Source organism: Salminus brasiliensis, chromosome 13 (genome assembly GCF_030463535.1).
Source record: "Salminus brasiliensis chromosome 13, fSalBra1.hap2, whole genome shotgun sequence".
NCBI lineage: Eukaryota > Metazoa > Chordata > Actinopteri > Characiformes > Bryconidae > Salminus > Salminus brasiliensis.
Window position 1 is genome coordinate 19,951,392 of NC_132890.1, and position 19,969 is coordinate 19,971,360.

The window sequence follows — 19,969 nt, forward strand, 5'->3', positions numbered from 1 at the left end:
GCTATTTACAATTAAGCTCCTGATGACTTTGAATTGTACTACCGCACCCAGCATAAGCATGAAAAAACGACACCCAGAGGTAGACTTTCTGCAATCACTTCAATTCAGTAAAGAAAATAACATTCATGTTTTGAATATGATTTATTAATTTAACTTTTTATGAAAGACCAAATAAATACATCTTTGGATAATATCTGATAGTTTAAAGGCTTAATAAATCAGGCCTCAGGTATGCTAGTATGATGCTCTACATTAAGGACACTGTTAACACTTTTAAATAACACTCAATCTTAACTTTAAAATGGGGGTTCTTTATAGATGTCAGGGCTTTAGCTGATCTTAATAAGAAATTCTTTTTCTTCAGGATGACTACTAAATAAACTGTATCACACAGCTCAGCACAAAGAACCTTTATCAAAATAAACGAAACAATAAAGACACAGTGTGCTGGAGAACAATATCACTATCCATCCATCATGGCTTTGTTAAAACAAGCTAGTTGTGTGGATCCAGCAAACATGCTCTCTGTACCATCACTAGTTTCTGCACGTCTTGATTTAGCAAAAATGCCATCATTGTCATATTTATCGTACAGCAGCCTGGTTTGTTTTTGTGGTTGCATATTGTTGCTACTTTATGCCGAACAGTTCTTATGATATTGCTAATAAATTCATCTGTTGTTTGCTTTGACATTTTTTACTGCACGTTTATCTGTGCTATGTATTTAAACTAGTAGGTTATAGTTTATAGTTTAGTTGAAATGCATGCGGTAGCGTAATCAGTTTTATGGTGGTGTTGTGCAGGGGGAAAAAAACTGAATCATTCTCTTGCTTATCACTCGCTCGCTAAGTAGTCCTATGCGCATTTGTTGGAACCTTACAGGTAGCCTACATATGGTGGTTCTTGTGCATACTATAACATTTTATTCCTGACGGCACCTCTGGCTTAAATTCACAGATACAATGCTGATTGTTTTGTGACAAAATACTGTTGAATATGATAAAATTCTGTTTTGCCTCACTATTTTTGTGTACAACTGACTTACTCGAATTGTCCTTTCCACCTTTAATAGTGCAGCAGATCAGCTGCTGTAGCTGCTGTATGTTTTCAAGTAAAACGGACAGTTGGAGGAAGAAGTCAAAACGCTAATCTGGGGTGAGTTTCCCAAAAGCTTCATAACGCGAAGACCTTCATTAAGTAGTTTTAAGGATGTTCGGATGAGTTTCCCAAAAACCTCCATAATTTAAGTACCATGTGAACTCGATTGCAGACTAAGAAGTAATCCAACCTACTCGTTATTCACAAAGTGCTTATTTTTTTTACGTGGGTTTTGCATGCAGTTTAACATCTGAAAGGCAGGGGTCGCCAATTAGGGGAATGTATGTATGTGTGTGTGTGTGTGTGTGTGTGTGTGTGACATAATTCAAGTTAAATTGTGATTATATATATATATATATATATATATATATATATATATATATATATATATATATATATATTGCTTTCAGTTATAGCAGTGTAGCCAGTTCCAGACCTTTTTCTGTCTACAACAGAAGCATCTAAGCTACCTCTTCACAATCAAAATAATCAAAATCTTTGTTTCATTTATTTACATTTATGATTACGTCTACGGCATTGAGCAGACGCTCTTATCTAAAACGACTTACAAAAGTACTTTAATGTAAATCCTAGCCAGAGCAAAATAGGTTCAGAGCCCAAACTATCCTTAAACTCAGACACTGCCAGAAACAAATGCCAGTGCTGCTTCCTTGAAACACAGATCATGCTTATAGAAAAAAAAACACATCATAAGTGCAACTTTCTGTTTAAATGTAATGACGTTTACTAACCTATGTAAATCATGCAGTTTTGTTGTCATTTAGCAAACTAGCTCTTACTGAGGAGAGAGCAGTTAGTATTTCAGTTGGCCTCAATCAGTCTCTGTGGTAATAACCTTTAAATATAAAACTAAGTCTAATGGATTTAATGGACCTATATATAGACAGTTGGGATATTACAACAATTAACAAAGAAAACTAAGGCGGCAGTTTAAAGGGAAGTGAAATTTCTGTAAGTAATTGATCTCTTTGTAAAGCTTAACATCTCCTATACAAAAATGTGTTGCCGCTTCAGGCCCTTCCCAAGAGAACCCTAAATATATAATTTTTAGAGACTTAAAATGTTCCTTTGATTTAATAAATAATTCCCTTGAATTAATATGTTGTTCCCTTGATTTAGAAATCTGTGGCACAAAACCGAGGCAGGCATGACAGATCAGGGGCTGATATGACGTGTACTGTATGTGTAACTAGAAAGTGCAAAAGCGAAAAGGGGACACCCATTAAACCTTTTTTGTTTTGATTTATATAGAAATCTTTATTTTTAGCATGCTGATTTGAGTAGAATGTATTGATATGAAAAGAGATTGAATTACATAAGCTGCTGCTAATTAACTACTGTAAAAAGGTTTTTCTGTGTTCAGTCTCATAACCATGGTTGGATAATAACAGAAGACGTGTAGCGGCGTTACAGTAAAGAAGTGAGTAATTACAGTGATTACAAGCAATGTTACATTACAGCCTAAAAGGATCTCTATTCTTAGCATGTTTGTTACTAGTCAAGCTGAGAGGCTGTTGTTGATGTCCATCGTGACTCGTCCTTTTTTTTTTAATGACACAGAGATAGTTGAGTGTAACAGTGCCCCCCTGTGGAGAACCTTAAACTTGCCTCCTCTGGTGTGCTGTTAAATTGCGTTCACTTATAATAATTTCAAAAGAAATCCATTTTTAAAAGCACAAAGGAAAATAATAGCATTCTCCAATTTAAAGGGAACATGCTTTGGTCTGTTTCTGTGTAACATTTTAGCACTAATCGTATTAATTACAATAGCTAAGCTAAATCTTATTTGTCCTCGCTGACATAATTATACCTTTTCAAATATGCCATTTTGACACAGTTTCTTATGTAGTCATAAGAAAAAAAAAGCCAGCTGCCCTTTACATTGCCCTGCTAGATGTATTAGCAAACACCAGCATAAACCAGTTTAGACTCCTTTAGATCAACAGAGAATTCATGCTGGTCCAAGCTGTTTATTTTTGTCTCAAGAGTACATAGAATATGCATCAAAATTTCAACATGTATATAATAAAGGCATTGAGTACAATATATGAATTAATTAGTCTGCGTGAAACAGCTGCATAATGTAAACAATGTTTATTATGCAAACTGCATCATGGCACAAACACAGCTTTTATAGTGAACAGTGGCTTATTTGCTACAAATGCACATTTATCAACTGAACATTTTTTAAACATGCAGCATAGTGCAGATAAATAAACCTATGATTAAACAATAAGAGACTCAGTTCTCATCTGTCCTCCTCCCTCTTCCGGCCCCACTGGGAAGAGTTGAAGAGCCTGATGGCTCTCGGAACAAAGGATCTCCTCTGAGTCTGTCTGCAGAGCAGCTCTGTGACAGCAACCTGCCACTGAACATGCTCCTTTGGTCCTTAGTGATGGTGTGTAGTGGGTGACCATCATCGTCCATGATGAAGAGCAGTTTGTGCAGTGTCCTCCTGTCTGCCACCTTAACCACAAAGTCCGGTTCCACACCAACACTTTCAGAGCCACTGCTTAACAACCTCTCCTCTGATCTCGGAATCGGGAGTTAGCAGACAGTGATGGTGTCTGCCTATAAGGCCTATAATAGCCTACTCATGCAACGTTTTTATGATCACGGTGTGATTTGTTACTGTGCTATAGCACAGTGATCATCATGCCATGCCATTTATATAACATAAACAAATTTTTAAAAAAGCATTTAAAAACGTAGGCCTTGAGCCAGACATATAATTTAAAACACTACTTGCCCCACAGTGTTTGAGCTAGAACCACAAAACTTCAAAAACCCGATCAGGTTGCTTGTGCTTTGATACAATCAGATGGTCAGAGTCTGAGCTGTGGTCAGTGAAGGTCTGTTGTTTTCCCATAGGATCCCATTCAGCGTTTCCAAACTTTTGCACAGTATTTTAAAAGTAACAGAAGCATGGATACCAATACAGTAGTTACAGACACTCTCCACGCCACACACACCACACGTACCATACCACACATACCATACCACGTACTTCATACCACACACACCATACCACACACTCCACACCACACACACCATATCACAAACACCGTACCACACACTCCACACCACAAACACCATACCACACCCACCACTCGTACCATACCACAAACACCATACCACAAACACCATACCACACACACCATACCACACCCACCACTCGTACCACACCACACACACCGTACCACACACACACCGTACCACACACACCATACCACACACTCTGTACCACACACACCATACCACACACTCCACACCACAAACACCATACCACACCCACCACTCGTACCATACCACACACACCGTACCACAAACACCATACCACAAACACCATACCACACACTCCATACCACAAACACCATACCACACACTCCATACCACAAACACCATACCCCACACACCACATGTATCATACCACACATACCATACCAAACACTGTACCACATACTCCACACCACACACACCGCACCATACCACACGCACCATACCACACACACCATACCACACACTCCACACCACAAACACCATACCACACCCACCACTCGTACCATACCACACACACCGTACCACACACTCCATACCACAAACACCATACCACACACTCCATACCACAAACACCGCACCACACACTCCACACCATAAACACCATATCCCACACACCACTCGTATCATACCACACATACCATACCAAACACTGTACCACATACTCCACACCACACACACCATACCATACCACACGCACCATACCACACACACCATACCACACACTCCACACCACAAACACCATACCACACCCACCACTCGTACCATACCACACACACCGTACCACACACTCCACACCACAAACACCCCATATACTGTACCCCACACACCATACCACACACGCCACACCACAAACACCATACCACACATGCCACACCACACACCATACGTACCATACCACAAACACCATACCACACACTCCACACCACAAACACCATACCACACCCACCACTCGTACCATACCACACACACCATACCACACACTCCACACCACAAACACCACACATACTGCACCCCACACACCATACCACACACTCCACACCACAAACACCATACCACATAGCTCCATAGCAATCACCTAAGAAGCAATTAGCAAAACCTTTGCAACCACCTGGAATATCATAGCAACCACGTAGTAACCATGTAGCATGCAATCACCTGGGATACCACAGCAACTGACTAGCAACACCTAAGCAACCATTTTGGATACCATAGCAACCACCTAGCAACAACCTAGCAACCACTTAGAATACCATAGCAACTACTTAGCAACACCTTAGCAACTACCTAGGATACCATAGCTGCTGTCTAGCAACCACCTGGGATACCATAACAACCACCTAGAAACACCTAGCATCCACCTAGAATACCATCGAAACCACTAAGCAGGACCTTAGCAACCACCTTAATACCATAGCTATCATCTAGCAACACCTTAGCAACCACTTAGCAAAATCTTAGAAACAACCTAGCATATCATTGCAACCACCTAGCAACCACGCAGGATTTCATGGCAAGTAACACCTAAGCAACCATATTGAGTACCATAGTAACCACTTAGCAACATCTTAACAACCACATTGGATACCAGTGCCAGTCCCAGGTAGCGAACCCACAAGCCTGTCATCAATAGCCCCATGCTCTAACCTGAGCCTGGGTCAGTCATGCTACAGCGAGGGTTAAGGGCATTGCTTAAGGCAGTTAAGCAGACATGGGTGTTGAACCCACAACCCTGCAGGGAGGAACTTTTTTAGGGTAGCCTTGCGAAAACTAACCTACATTTAAACATAAATATGTTATGTTGTATTTTTTCCAGTCTGTTAAATTCAGTGAATAGAAATGTGCAAATGTGCAGTCTAAAATGTGCAGAAAAATTATTTCTAAGTCTTATTTAATGGTTTTAACAGTACTTATAATGTTATTATAGTAATAAAAATAACTGTAATTATTATGGGAAAACAAAATGTGACATCATTATACAGTATGTGTGTAGAGGTATAAAATGTCCTTCAAAGTTTTGTGTGCCTGTGTGATAACCTGGAGATAAACAGAGAACGTGTGGCGGTGAAGGTGAGAAGAATGGAGAGAGAGTATAAGAATGGACAGAGAGTAGAGAAAGGAGAACAGGAGCACGAGCTGATGGGGGTGGTGAGGTTGTTGGTGCTGTTAGGGGTGAATAAACAGACACTGTATGTTCACTCTGCTCCAGCTTCATCCGTTCATCCTCTGCTCTGTCTGCTCGCCCATCTCTCTCCTCTCTTGCTCTCCTGCACTCTGTCTGCATTGTGTGTGTGTGTGTGTGTGTGTGTGTGTGTGTGTGTGTGTGTGTGTGTGTGTGCACCAAGCAGCAGCCATAATGAAAATGAACCCAGTGCCTTCCTGTCCTGCCCCCTCACACTCACTCTCTCTCGCTCTCTCTCTCTCTGTAGTCACACCTTTTAGTTGGTGTTTCTCTGCCTCCTTCTTTTTTCCCTTTCTGTCCTTTTTCATCTCTCATTTTCTTAACCTCTCTCTCTCTCTTTCTCATTCCTCCATCCATCATTTTCACTCCTTTCTTTTACAGCCTCTTTCTTCTCTCTCCGTCACTCTGCTGCTGTGATGCTCGCTCGCCTTCTTTCTCTCTCTCTCTCTCTCTCTCTCTCTCTCTCTCTGATGTGTTGAATTGGTTAAGGCTGTGGCGGCGCCCGCTGTCGCTCTCATTAAAATCCTGTGTTATAATATGTTGCAGCGCAAGAGGCAGACGAGTGTAAGCAGGACAAATGCAGAGAGCTGAGAGGTGGATGGAGAGCGCGCTGCGTGTGTATGTTTCCTTGCTGTCGCATCAGAAACTCGTAACTGTGTTTCTTCTGTTGTTTTTTTCAACTGGACCATTAGAGACGTTCCAAAGCGAGCCCGAACACGGTCTTGTTCCATCATCGAACGTTTCGCTTTTCTCCTTTACCATTAAGAGGCTTTCTAAGGACATCGAAAAAATTAGTGCATGCAAATGTATGGATGCTGTTTCTCTCTCTCTGTGTCTCTCTCGCTCTCTCTCTCTCATGCGCGCTCTCTTACTTAGCCACACACTCACTTTATCTCAGCAAAATCCCGAAGCTGCTGCGCGCTCACGTTGCTGCTAATACGAATCTGTTCAGCATTGCGAGTATCACAGTCGCCTCTCCCTCTCCACTTTAAATGTATTTGTTTTTTTTTTAGCATCATAGTATTAGGACTTATTTTCTTTCTCTTTCTCTCTTTCTCTCCCCCTCTCTCGTCTAGCTGTTCCTCCAACATGGTTAATAAAGTTCCCTCGTGTTGAGGATCGGCTTCGCTCGGCTATTTAAAAACTCCACGGTGGAGGGGGATGGCTCTAGCGGCCACCAGCCGATGCCACCCTGACATTGCTTTCTCCACTGCATGGCGAAACGAGGGTACTGAGAGAGCGACAGACAGACAGACAGACAGACAGACAGAGAGAGAGAGAGAGAGAGAGAGAGTGAGGACAGATAGACTCTGAAAGCCGACCAGCAAGCGGCAAGTCAGTTCTAAAGAAAAAACGGCGTAGCATTTTCGCCTGCGGTTTACGGAAGTGTTTTTGTTGTTTGTTTGTGTGTTTTTTCCCTCCTGCAGACAGCGGAAGAGAGCGTGATGCTGTGTTCGTCTGCGTTCTGTGATTAACTGAAATAGAGGTAGGTTCGAGCATGCTTTCTTTTCTCACCCGGGCTGAACGCTGTGGCTTTAGCTGCAGGGCTGATGGAAGAGCTTTCTCGCTCTTTGTTTGACTGGACAGCTCGTAGTGCGTCTGTGCTGCTCGGCTTGTGTCTTGTTTCGCTCAGAGCGGTCTGAGGCAGGAGCGGGGAGTTTTTATTTTATTTACACTGTGAATAATAATAAGCGCCTTTTAACTCTACTGTGCAGAGCGTGCATGGTGTGCTTAAGGGTGTGGCTGGACTGATGCATCCGTTTGTGATGAGTTACAGTTCTGTCCATGCGAAAATAGTGCAAACAGGCGGTGATATCGCGAAGCAGCTTCAGATCTCGCAAAACTGCAACAACAACAACAACAACAACAAAAAGCAAAGCAGAAAACAGTCCAGGCTGTTCCACAGTAAACAGCCCAAATTAGAATTGCTGTCACAGGAACAGATGCACCATGCCCTCCTCACTGCAAGCAGTGCACACCAGCATTCGGTTATACTGCAGATGACAGACACACACACACACACACACACACACACACACACACACACACCAGAGCAGACAAAGCCAGTCCCCCATCTTAGCCTGTGCTAAATGCTACAGCCCAGCAGAACAGCTCAGAATTCCCCGGATGGCCGCCGCTCCGCTAGAAATAAGATGCTGCGCCACGCCGTGTTGCCATGACAACGGAGGCCTGGTAGACAGGGAGGCGGGCGAATGTTTCCGCTGCGATTAGAGGAGCTGCATCTCTCCCGTGAGTCAAGAATCACCAGCAAAAAAGAAAAGCACACAGTGGAAACATTAGGTAATCTGGATTATGTGTGTGATTATTTGTTCATTTAACCCCTATATTGCAGGTTTATTACGTTATTATTCATCTTAAAACCTGTAATTCCGTGTTCTGCATTTATAATAGCAAGGAGCTGAAGCCCCACATACAGACCCTCAGAGGTTCAGGGGTTAAATGTGTTCACAAAATTCAAAACAAAAATAGCCACTTAAAACTGCGACCTTGAATCATCCTAATAGGCGTATGTCAGTGTCAGAGAGTCCACAGCACCACTCAATACATGCTGTGTAATTCATGTACAACTTCACCGGTGGTTTTCTCTCTCTCTCTCTCCTTCTCTGTTTCATTCTCTCTCGCTCTCTGAGCACAGCGGCAGGCGAACTGTTCAAACTACGATTAAATCTGATCACCTCCTTTCCTGTAAACCGTAAAACAGCGTTTGGAACAGGACGCGTACGAAGGTGTCCGCTCAGGAGGGCGGAAACGCGGCTGCCGTTCGCTCTCCATACCTAACGCACCCCTGATCGTCTGCTGCCATTTTATCTTAGTAAAGATACCTTACATCAGTGTTTTAAAATGGCCGCTGTTCTGTAAGGAAATGAGCTCTGCAGCAGCACACATGCACACAAACACACACGCACACCGTGTTAGGACATGAATGACGAAGAGAACCACCACAACAGGTCCTGAAGCCACGCACATTGCCATCAAACTAGCCAGACAGAGTGTGTCAGTGAGGAAGAGAGACAGAAAGGGCAAACAAGATTAAAAAAAAGGAACTGAATAACAAGCGGAGAGAGAGAGATAGACAAGAGCCGAGAGGTCAGCCAGCTTAGCTGTGGCTGAGCTGTGTGTCTTTGCTTTGGCACGTTGGACACTTGCTGCAGTTTACTGTGCTAACCTAATCCCAGCAGCAGAACAAAACAGTAGGTAATACATCAGCTGATCATCATCAATATTCCAGCTTTTCTTGGGGGGTGGGTGAAGACTCAGCACAATGTAAGAAAGAAAAGGGTTGACATTTTCTGTTCAACACCCACACACAATCGAAAGCAGTATGAATTTCAGCAGAGGCATTATTTCCCTGTCACTGTCGAACTGTGGCAGACAGTTTCTAGGTTATGACTAATAATGCGTTGCTGTTAAAAACAGACAAGTGATGTTTTTTATAAAATATTTTACTTTGCAGAATCAGCACTGGGCCACATCAGTTCGGTATACGTAAATACATTATGGACCAATCTTTACTGAGCCCTTAGCTACACTAGATCATTTCAAACTCTTCAACACACCCAGAACCAGCTCTGAACCAGTCAGTAGACACGCTGCCATGGAAACAAACACACTGGGCTGACTGTTTGCATTCAGTGAAAAAAAAATGTAGTTAGGAAAAAATCAGTGTTTGATTTGAAATGTTAGGGGAATGACCGTGTTTATCTGTTTGATTATGTTTATATTTCTTGGCGACGATCAAATCTGAACATACAGGTTATTTTAAATGAGGGTTTCTGACCAGCCGTCATGAGCGCCTGAGCCTCTGCTGTGTGTGTCTGATCTGAGCTGTAGATGGAGCTTCATGATTAGAGTTGGAGGTAAAGCACAGCACTCAGTGTTTTTATTAGCCATGTTAAAGTAGCGTTATTAATGAAACCTTTTGTAGTCAGCTCAGATGTTTGTCCTGTTCGTCCTCTTGTGTGGGTTTACTCCATCACTACACCTGCTCTCCCAGCTGGAAGTGTTTGGTCAGTAGAATGTTTTGTGATTGTCCTGAATGTTGTAATTTTGGTTCTTAGAGCGTTTAATATGTTTTCTGGAAGTCTCTAGAATGTTTTTATTTTATTGTTTTATTTATTTAATTTTAATAATTTATTCTCACAATTCCGTATTATTTTATCACATTTGGTAGGCATATTTTTAAAAGTTATGCTAGTCCATTTAAATTTTTAAAATGTTTTTATTATCAGTGTAATTTAGTTTTTGGAAAGTTAGTTTAGATTATATTCTAATAACATAGACATATTCTAATAACCTTGTGATGCAAGCCATATTTACGTCACATGTTTTTAAAACGTTGCTGGAACATCATTTCCGTAATGTTACAGGCTAACTTTCCTAGAGGCTTTTAAAAACATTTCCGAATGTTCTAATAATGTTCTCTGCCAGCTGGGCTGGGCAGTGGAGTGTAGCTATTTAGTCATCATAAGCTCTTTGTCTGGGTGGTGTAGTCCGGTTTGCTGTCGTAAAATGTAAACCTGTAGTTAGAATACCTCTGACATTATAATCAGCCTAAGTTTGAACGTACATACAGATGCTGAACCTGCGCACCAGTGAGTTACAGTGTGGTTGACATCTACTAATAATCATTTTTTCAGTGCGCTGTGCTCAATAACGCAGAATCACAGGCCTACATCTTCTCTCACATCCACAGGATGTGATCTTGCAGTGCGAGGGCAGAGAGTCCTTCATGCATTTCCTCTGTGGTGTTTCTGGTGTTCATCTTCCAGATCAGTCTGCATGATACTGCTGAGTCATACAAGCAAATGCGGCACTGCGAGGCCTGTAGCCTCCCGTCCTGAGAAACAAGTAGGTGATAGAACGATTTTGCTTCGTTAAGGGACGTAAATGTAAATTTGAACTGAATGTCAGTAAGACAAGTCTGCTGCTTCCTTCGTTTTACAGTAATGCTACAAGGCTAACGTGGCTAATTTATAATGAAAGCTGTACACTAATTAGCATGGCCTCTAATCGACTTGCTTGCTGATGCTAACGACATGCACTGTTGGGTCTGAAATTATGTAACTTTCTTTAAGTGAATATATTTATCATGCTAAATCGTTGTTAGTTGCGTTACTGTGAAACCAAAGGAGCACGAAACAGGTCTTGGCCATTGAATTACATTTTAGGGTTATAATGGAGAAGGACTGTGTAAAGTTATTGTTTTTGTGGACTATTGATGTAAGCTACAAGAACGTAAGTTCTTGGTGGGTGTATCTTCAGGATTCTCAACTTCTTGAGTCTTGCGGCATTTCTTCTTTGATTAGTGAAGAAGAACACTGAGAGGTGGACTCTTTTCAGACCTCTGTAGACTATACAGGAACTGTACTTGGAGCAATGCAGATAGAGTCTCCATGGCTGAATTCTCAGCGCTGATATTGGTGTGAGCTGCAGTAACGGTTCTCTGACCATCAGTCTACCTTGCAAGAAATAACCCACATCCTGCTCTGGACATCCTTCACCTCCACCCACTCATAGGTGGTGTGAGTTGTGCTTTTTCTGTGCCATTTACCCATTGGTGGATTTTTAGCAGTGAGTGGAGCCTCCTGAATCTCTCTCTCTTTGGACCAAAAGGCTCCAAACCAGTGGCTGGAGAGAAGCTCAACTGAGTAATAAAGGTTCCTAAACAGGTTAAAAGGTTCTTCACGCTCCCACATAATAAAAAAAATGCTAATAAAACCACATGTGCTAACCAATCACAGTGCACTGCCTTCCTGCACCCACTTATAACACACTTGCTGAAAGAACAACATGGCCAGCTCAAGCTGATTGGGAATGTTTTGCTTGGGTTACCAACTTTTTTCCACCATCTTGACCATCAAGGACCAGCTTAGACTATCTGAAACCATCTACATGCAGAAGCTAGTCTTGAGTTTTTCAGGATGAGTCTCGCGTGTGAATGTCAGCAATAGCTGTGGAGAACTGCTGCTCTTGTGGCTTTGCTTTTTGGCGCCTTCATTGTTAAGAGTCTGAACACTCCTTCAGAACGAGAGGAAGAAAGCTTGACAGGCACCAAGACTCAAAAGGGGAACCCATCCTCCTCTGGTCAACACCGGTTAGCAGAATAAATAACAAGGGACAAGAATTAGTGTGAAATGTGACATCAAGCCATACATTTTGAGAAGGCTAGTAAGTGTACAAAATGTTCATTAACTCAGGGTAATGTGAAAGTCCATGCAGGTCCAGTCATGTCCAGATATGCAGTTTAGCATGAATGAAACAATGTGAAGATCCAGAGCAGAACAGCATCATGGCGGGCAGCAGGTTAGTGGAGAGCCAGGTTGGGTAACCCTGGGCAGAACGGTAGGAACAGGGCATCTCAATACAAGAGAAAGAAAACAGAAAGGAGGCGAAAACAAAGGAGTTAGAAGGATTATGGGAAAATGGATTACCGCCCCACTCTGAGCTCTTGTGAATCTCCTGTTTGTGACTGAACACATGTTCGCTCAAATAAAAGCACACAGACCGGGTTCAGTCTTTCGGCTCAATCTGTTTGTTGTGCTCTTGCTGATGATGCACTTCACTCTCAGCGGGATCTCTCTCTGTCTGAAAGCCAGCAGCAGCAGATCCCAGACCCAGGTGTTTGCTCTCCAGGCAGACGTCTGGAGCATGCTCAGTCTGCCTCTGTGAGGAAGCGTCTCGTCTGCGGTGGGTCTAGACGTTCTTTGATTCTGGTAGAAGGACCGAACGCTGTTTTTAGGAGGAGTTGTCTTTTTAATGAAGTATCAGTGAAGTAGACACAACTTTCCATCTGACTGATTTGTTTTTTTTACCCGGACTTCAGTGGTAAGTCCTTCCCTGCTGAACGTAGGTTGTTTACAATATAGAACTTAACATTTATAACTTAAATTCTTTATGCATGATATACTGTTCATATGTTGTGCAGCTCATATGTTTAACTTTAAAATCAAGTAATGCAAAGAGCTTGAGGGGCTGATGGTGTCGTCTGCTGATGTCTGGGCTTTGTCTGACTGGCTCTTCGTAAGCAGTCATTCAGACAGGCTCCAGCAGTCAGCTGATAAACATGCACTGATTCATACATGCTGGCCTGTCTAGTTTCTAACTGTTGAGCTGTGCTGCCCTCTACTGTTTCGACATAATAATATATGCCACTTTTTGTTGGACATTTTTCTAAACGATTCTACAGCAAGTAGATGTCAACCACACTGTAACACTCGGGTGCTCAGGTTCAGATAGATAAACAGAGAGATCCTGAAGGAAATTTAGCAGCCAGTAGCAGTTACACAATACAGCACAGGTTCATCTGTACATAAGTTCAAATGTAGATTTATTGATGTCATGTGAGTCTTACTTGTTTGAAATTCATTCTGTAATCAGATCTGATGAGCAGTATTGATCTTCACATATTCATTTGTTTGCAAACCAGGCACGATTGCGTGAGAAAAGGGCAAGATGATAAACATGAATTTGAAACTGTGGGTCATTTTCGTTTTCAGTATTTGTGGAGCAAAACTGTTCGAACAAGTAATATATTTATACATACTTCTTAAATCACTGTTTCACTGATATTGGTCAATAGACAACACATTGAAACCTTTGACAGATTTGACAGAATGAATAGCTATCTGAATGCTGCATGTATAACGGCTGAAATTGTTAATTGTTAAACCTGTAACTCATTCATACTAATGCCATGTTTTCTCTGCCCTGCCCATTGCAGATGATGGTGGTCCACCACAGTAGTTACGGGATGATGGACAGTTCCCATTCCCTCATGGTCCTCAGTCAGCTCAGTGAACAGCGCTCATGCGGCCTGTTCTGTGATGTCACTATTGTTGTGGAAGATATAAAATTCCATGCTCATCGGAACATCCTGGCTGCCACCAGTGGATATTTCCGCAATGCTTTTACAGCTTCTGAGACTTGTATGTCCAGCCAGGTGCTAGAGCTTCCAGACTTAAAGTCTGATGTGTTTGCCATCATTCTCAACTTCATGTACTCTTCCAAGGTGGAGTCAGCCAGCACAGAGGACAACAGGTCCTTGGTTGCTGCTGGTAAAAGGTTGGGAATTCCTTTTCTAGAGAAGCTATTGGAGATCGGAAAACAGGAGCCTGAGGTATTCCAAAACCAGGCATCTGCTGTTTCAGAAAGCTCTTCTAGTCAGCCAAAACTTTCTGTCCCCTGCACAATGAAGAAGGAGACACCTCGGCTTGAGGAGCAAGACTGCACCAAAGGCCCACGAATAACTAATGCTTTCTCCATCACAGAGGCAACAGCAGGCATCCCGTTTACCCCAATGGACTTGCAAAGCAGTGGCCATCCGCAACACGACACGGGGAAACATCCGTCTGGCTGTCCAACGCCAAGTATGCCAGCTTCAGAAAGCGACCCTACTCAAGCCATGTCTGAACCCGCCCATGCTCTCTCTGAACATTCATATGCTGTCAGCAAAGATCATGAAACTACTGACCTTAAAGAGGGGGGTCAAACATGTGTCAAAGGGGGAACCACACCTGTATTGACACCATCTAAGACACTGACCAACCACAGGTTTGGTCCCATTAAGAAGCGCCACAAACTTTGCAAGGGGATGGCTTTTATTTCTAACGAAACAAGTACAACCGTTCAGAATCCTGCTAGCAGCCCTGGCGTACAAAATACAACCTCGGATCCCTCATCTCTACTGCAGCCTTCAAACTCAGTGACTGGTGTTAGTTCTGCCCCAGACTTGTTGCCTCCATCTGAAGTTACATCCACACAGGATGCTGATCCACCCTCCTTGGTTCCTGAAGATATACCCACTGCTCCAACTTACCGCTGCCAGCAATGCCCTGAGGCTTTTAGCAACTCAGCACTTCTCACCATCCACATGCAAATCCACAAGAGAAAATTTGTCAGCCATTTGTTTTGCAAATACTGCCAAAAAAAGTTCATGCACTTGAAGAGGTTGCGAAATCATGAACAAGTGTGTGTGAAAGGCCCACCTGAGCTGGAGCTGAATGGCAAAGAGGCCTCAGGTAGTCCAGATCCAAATAATACTCCAGGCATGGAAAATGCAGCTTTTCCAATTCCTGATCTGCAAGATCCGCCGATGCTAATAAGCTCAGTGGAATCGCCTCAAAATGAAATTACCAAACCAAGCGCTGGTCAGCGGTTGTACAAATGCTCTGTGTGCAAACGAGCCTATGTGACTCTGTCTAGCCTAAAAAGGCACGAGAATGTGCACTCATGGCAGAGAGCCTACCCTTGCCACTATTGCAATAAGGTGTTTGCCCTGGCAGAATATCGTACCAAGCACGAGATCTGGCACACAGGGGAGCGCCGCTATCAGTGCATTTTTTGCTTGGAGACCTTCATGACATACTACATCCTCAAGAACCACCAGAAATCCTTCCACGGCATTGATCCACGTCTAGCTGTGAATAAGAAATCTGCTAATGGTGGTTTTAAGGGAAGTGTCTACCCCATTAAGCTCTATAGACTTTTACCAATGAAGTTCAGGAAGAAAAGGTACAAGTCTTACAGTCAGTCTTATGCTGAAGGGATGGACAACCACGAGGAGCCCTTAACTGCTCCACTAGAGACCAACTCACCAACTGCTCCACTTGAAGGTACAGTGTCTTCAGGTAATCCGGACAATGTCGTTAGTGGGCAGTCTGTATTTTCAATGCCTGTGACTTTCATGGTAACTCCAAAGATGGTGGCTTCAGAAATGCCTCAAATCACCTTTGACAAACCTTGTGACCAAAATATAGACCTGCCTTCACCTTATGAGAACAAAATGGCTTGTACACGAGTGGGGGGCTTGCGTCCTGCTAATACACATCGGAAAACTGGACTGCCGGGCTTTGATGGAACCAGGTCACCTGTTTTTAACTATGGATACTCAGCTTCCGTACCAACACAGGAAAACACAGCGTCCTCTGTATTAACGCAAGGCAGCAGCGCATCTTCTGCACAAAACAGCAGCAACCCAGACAGAGACGTAATGCCGTTCCTCAACATTCCACCTGTCTGCTCTTTTGAGGGTTTGAGTAAACTTAGTGAACTATCAGCAGCAGCACAAACCATTGAGGCAATGGCTAACCAGCTGCTTCGGCCACAGCCAGAGAGGATGATGCAGAACCTTAGCCCCAGTGCAAAGACAGAAACATACATTGCCAAGCCTGCTTGTCCTGGTCCATCGATCAACAACCAAGTTTTGCCCCTCTGCCAGATAACTGTCAAAATTGGCAATGAGGCCATTATTCGACGCAAAATTAAAGGCTCAAAGCTGTTCACAAAGAAAAAGAAGACGAGAAGCTGGAAGCAAGTGGAAGATCCAAGGAGTCCAGTTGAGGATGGTATAGGTTGCCCAAGCCTGCGCCTAAGGGCAGAGGTTACAACCTCCGTCACAGACAATGAACCATATGATGATGTAAATGATCCTGAAAACGATAAGCCGTGGCGTCCGTATTACACGTATAAACCTAAAAAGAAGGGCAAAAAATTACGATCCAGACAGAAAAAGATGAAGGCTGTTCAGTACCATACAAGGCCTCTGTCTCCTGAACCAGACAATGACTTCCAACAAGTGGACCGTAGTCCAGAGGAATGTGCCCCTGCGGAGAATTCAGAGTCTAGGAGGCAGTTGAGGAGTCACAGCCCAAGGGAAGCTTTTCCATGCAACAGCTGCAGCAGTTTCTTCTCTACTCCAGCTTCTCTTAGCAAGCACATCGCCAGCTGCCATCAGCCTCGCTGCAAGATGTGTGGTAAACAGTGTCCCTTCGAGCAGCTTCCTAGCACAGATGGGCTGTTCACTGAAAATGGAGGTGACTTGGTCTGCCAAAGCTGCACCGAAGACGGTTCCTGCTTTAGCTCAGATGTGGCGGCGCACAGCTTGAGTAGCGAGAAACGTTACCGCTGCTCCTACTGCCCACAGCGGTTCCTGTATCTTGCCACCAAGAAGAGCCATGAGGCAAAACATGTAGAAAAGTCTAGCAAGGGGCGCAGCTACCGCTACTGCCCAAAAGTCTGCAAGCCTGCAGCTTTGCTGAGCATGCATGAGATCAAGCACGTCAGTAAGAGTGCAATAGTGACCGAGCCAAATAACCTTGAGAATAATGGGACTGCAGGGTCATATTCCCTTTTTTCACAAAGCAAAGGGAAGCCCAGAACTGAACCAAGGGAAAGCCCTGAAGTCTGCTCACCGCCAACTCCAAAATCGGGAGAGTTGACATTAGACACAGATACTGAAGGGATGTATCGTAAACCTCCCCACAGTCATAAAAAAACGCCTCTGTCGTTTCCTTATAACAGCGACAGGCCTTTCTCACCCCTCGCAGAGATGCACAGGAGAAAGGCTAAGAAAAGGCGCTTTCTGGAACGGTCTAAAGACTTCAGTCAGGAGGGGCACAGACAGGACTCTGTGGGGGTCGAGATACAAGACCAAAAGGGCCATCTACCCAGCACTGCAACAGGCAACCGTCTCAGCACTTCCAGAATCTATCCAGCATGTTTGACAAGAGTGCCTGTTACCAAGGGAGCCTCTCTGCAGTCACCCAAGTCAGAGTGGCGTTTGTGCAAAGAGGAACCTTTTTTTCATAGCCACAACTGACTGCCGGAAGGAAACGTGTCGTTTGTTGATGTCACATAGTAAAACTGAGATGACGTTAACAAGCTTGACTGACCTCGCAATATAAATTCGCACTTTTGAAGCTTCACAGCATCAGCGGAAGTGTTATTACCGTCACTTTACAGCACTTGTTAGACAGTCGTGTAAATATAGAGTATTTTTTTTGTTGGTTCACATGAAAGAAAATATCGTTACTAGTTTTTCATGTTTTTTCTATGAGAAGAGAAATAATTTATTTTTGTAAGCTATTATTTGTCTCTCTGGCGTTTCCTAGCTCTTGCATTTTACTGGGTTATCAGCAGCAGTGTGACCTGATCCGTGTAAAAAGGCTGTATTACAGCTACCTCCACTTATCGGTTACTATCAGACATATCTGCTGCGCTGCCTAGTAAATCTCCATTCACAGTGAGAGGCAAACTTTAGTTTTGAGGAAGGGAAACGGTGTTGCAAACGCAAGTCAGTCATTTTGTTAATAACCACAGCGATGGCACTGATAGTTACTACAGTCAAGTATTTTCTTCCTCTGCACATGAAGAAGGAAACAGTGTCTGAGAGAACTACAGCTGGAACCAAGACTAACAGACACACCAGACGGTTTAACAACAAAACAGCGATGATCACCATTTCTGTGGACGATGCACAATAAATACATTCATTTATAATTTATCATAATTACAATGTGCAGTCTTAATGAACTATTTTAATTAGCTGTTAATGGTTCTAAAAAGTATAACTGTAAGCCTGCTGTGCGAGGACAGAACTGACTTTATAAACAGCACTTTAAAAACATTTCTGTTTAATAGCTTTTTGCTCTAAATCTGCTGCATTTTTTTCTTTTACTCCCAATTTGGTACTGCCAAATAACCCACCTGTTTATAACTCCCCCTAGCACTAGTAATGCTCCCGATGCTAGGAGGGTAAGGACTTGTGGCATAGCTGGGCGGAGACATGCTTGGAGGAAAGGGCTGGGTCCCCAGCTCCACCACACCGGTTAACAGGGCGCCTGTACTGACCAACATCACTTAAGAACGATGAGGGGCTAGAGCACGGCCAATTGTACTTTCCTGGACTTCGGCCACTGTGGCATTGCTCGAGATTCAAACTCCTGGGCTATAGTGGTAGCATATTAGACCACTGAGCCACTCTGAGCCCCACCAAATGGTTCTTTGAGTGATGCCATACTACAGTTTCCCAGAAGTACTATAATGTAAAGTTTCTTATACAGGTCGTTTAAACTGTTCAGTCTCACATTTTAATTTACATCAAATGATTCTTTAAAGAACCGTCCATAGAAAGGTTTTGAGGGAACCATAAGTGGTTCTTCTGTGGCGTCACACAAAGAACTGTTTTCAGCACCTTTGGTTTAAGAGTGAACTTCATGACTGCATGTCTGTAAACTTAGGAGTTAAAAAGTTATAGGTAAAAAGAGTCAAAACATGCAATATTTTATTATTAATATCAGTTTTGTGTTTTATGGTCATTAAAGCCACATTTGACTGCAGAGGAGATATCTGAGCAGTCCTGCAAATAAACACGTCTAAAACATGCAGAGGAATTACAGTGCTATTACACTGTGTGTGTGTGTGTGTGTATTTTTGTTGTGTATAGTTTGGTAAGGTGATTTAATAACTAAAAAAATTTCAGAAACTCTACTTAAACTAGTTTTTAACTGCTATTTATTATGAATAATAATAATAATGACAAGTAACAACCATATTATTAAAAATACAATTGCTACTACTGATTGATAAACAGTTGTTAATAATGACATAGCAGTTATTATTATTATTGTTATTATTACGATTATCATTGTTAATTTTCATTACGCTAAAAACAGGGGAAACATAAAAACTTAAAGCTACAACCAACTGTCTGCCCAGGTAAGACCAAACACGCACATGCAAAAAACATTTACACACATTCACAAAGTCCACATTCATACAAACACACAGACATGAAAATACATGTGTAAAAAT

At 42.8% G+C, this 19,969-nt stretch overlaps 1 protein-coding gene across 10 annotated transcripts in view; it reads left to right on the plus strand.

The window, feature by feature from the left end:
• The window catches only part of zbtb38 (zinc finger and BTB domain containing 38), a 39,789-nt gene extending 20,227 nt beyond the window's left edge, over window positions 1-19,562 (plus strand). For 2 of the 10 annotated variants that reach the window (XM_072695593.1, XM_072695592.1), the window contains 3 exons: window positions 1,073-1,155; window positions 6,905-10,236; window positions 14,100-19,562. In XM_072695593.1, coding sequence (XP_072551694.1) covers window positions 14,100-17,975 — 3,876 coding nt within the window. In that variant the 5' untranslated portion in view covers window positions 1,073-1,155; window positions 6,905-10,236 and the 3' untranslated portion in view covers window positions 17,976-19,562. Of the gene's footprint in view, window positions 1-1,072; window positions 1,156-6,089; window positions 10,237-14,099 lie in introns of those variants that run through there. The other 8 variants (XM_072695595.1, XM_072695598.1, XM_072695596.1 and 5 more) reach the window with 8 other exon arrangements.
• Window positions 19,563-19,969: the final 407 nt, after the last annotated feature.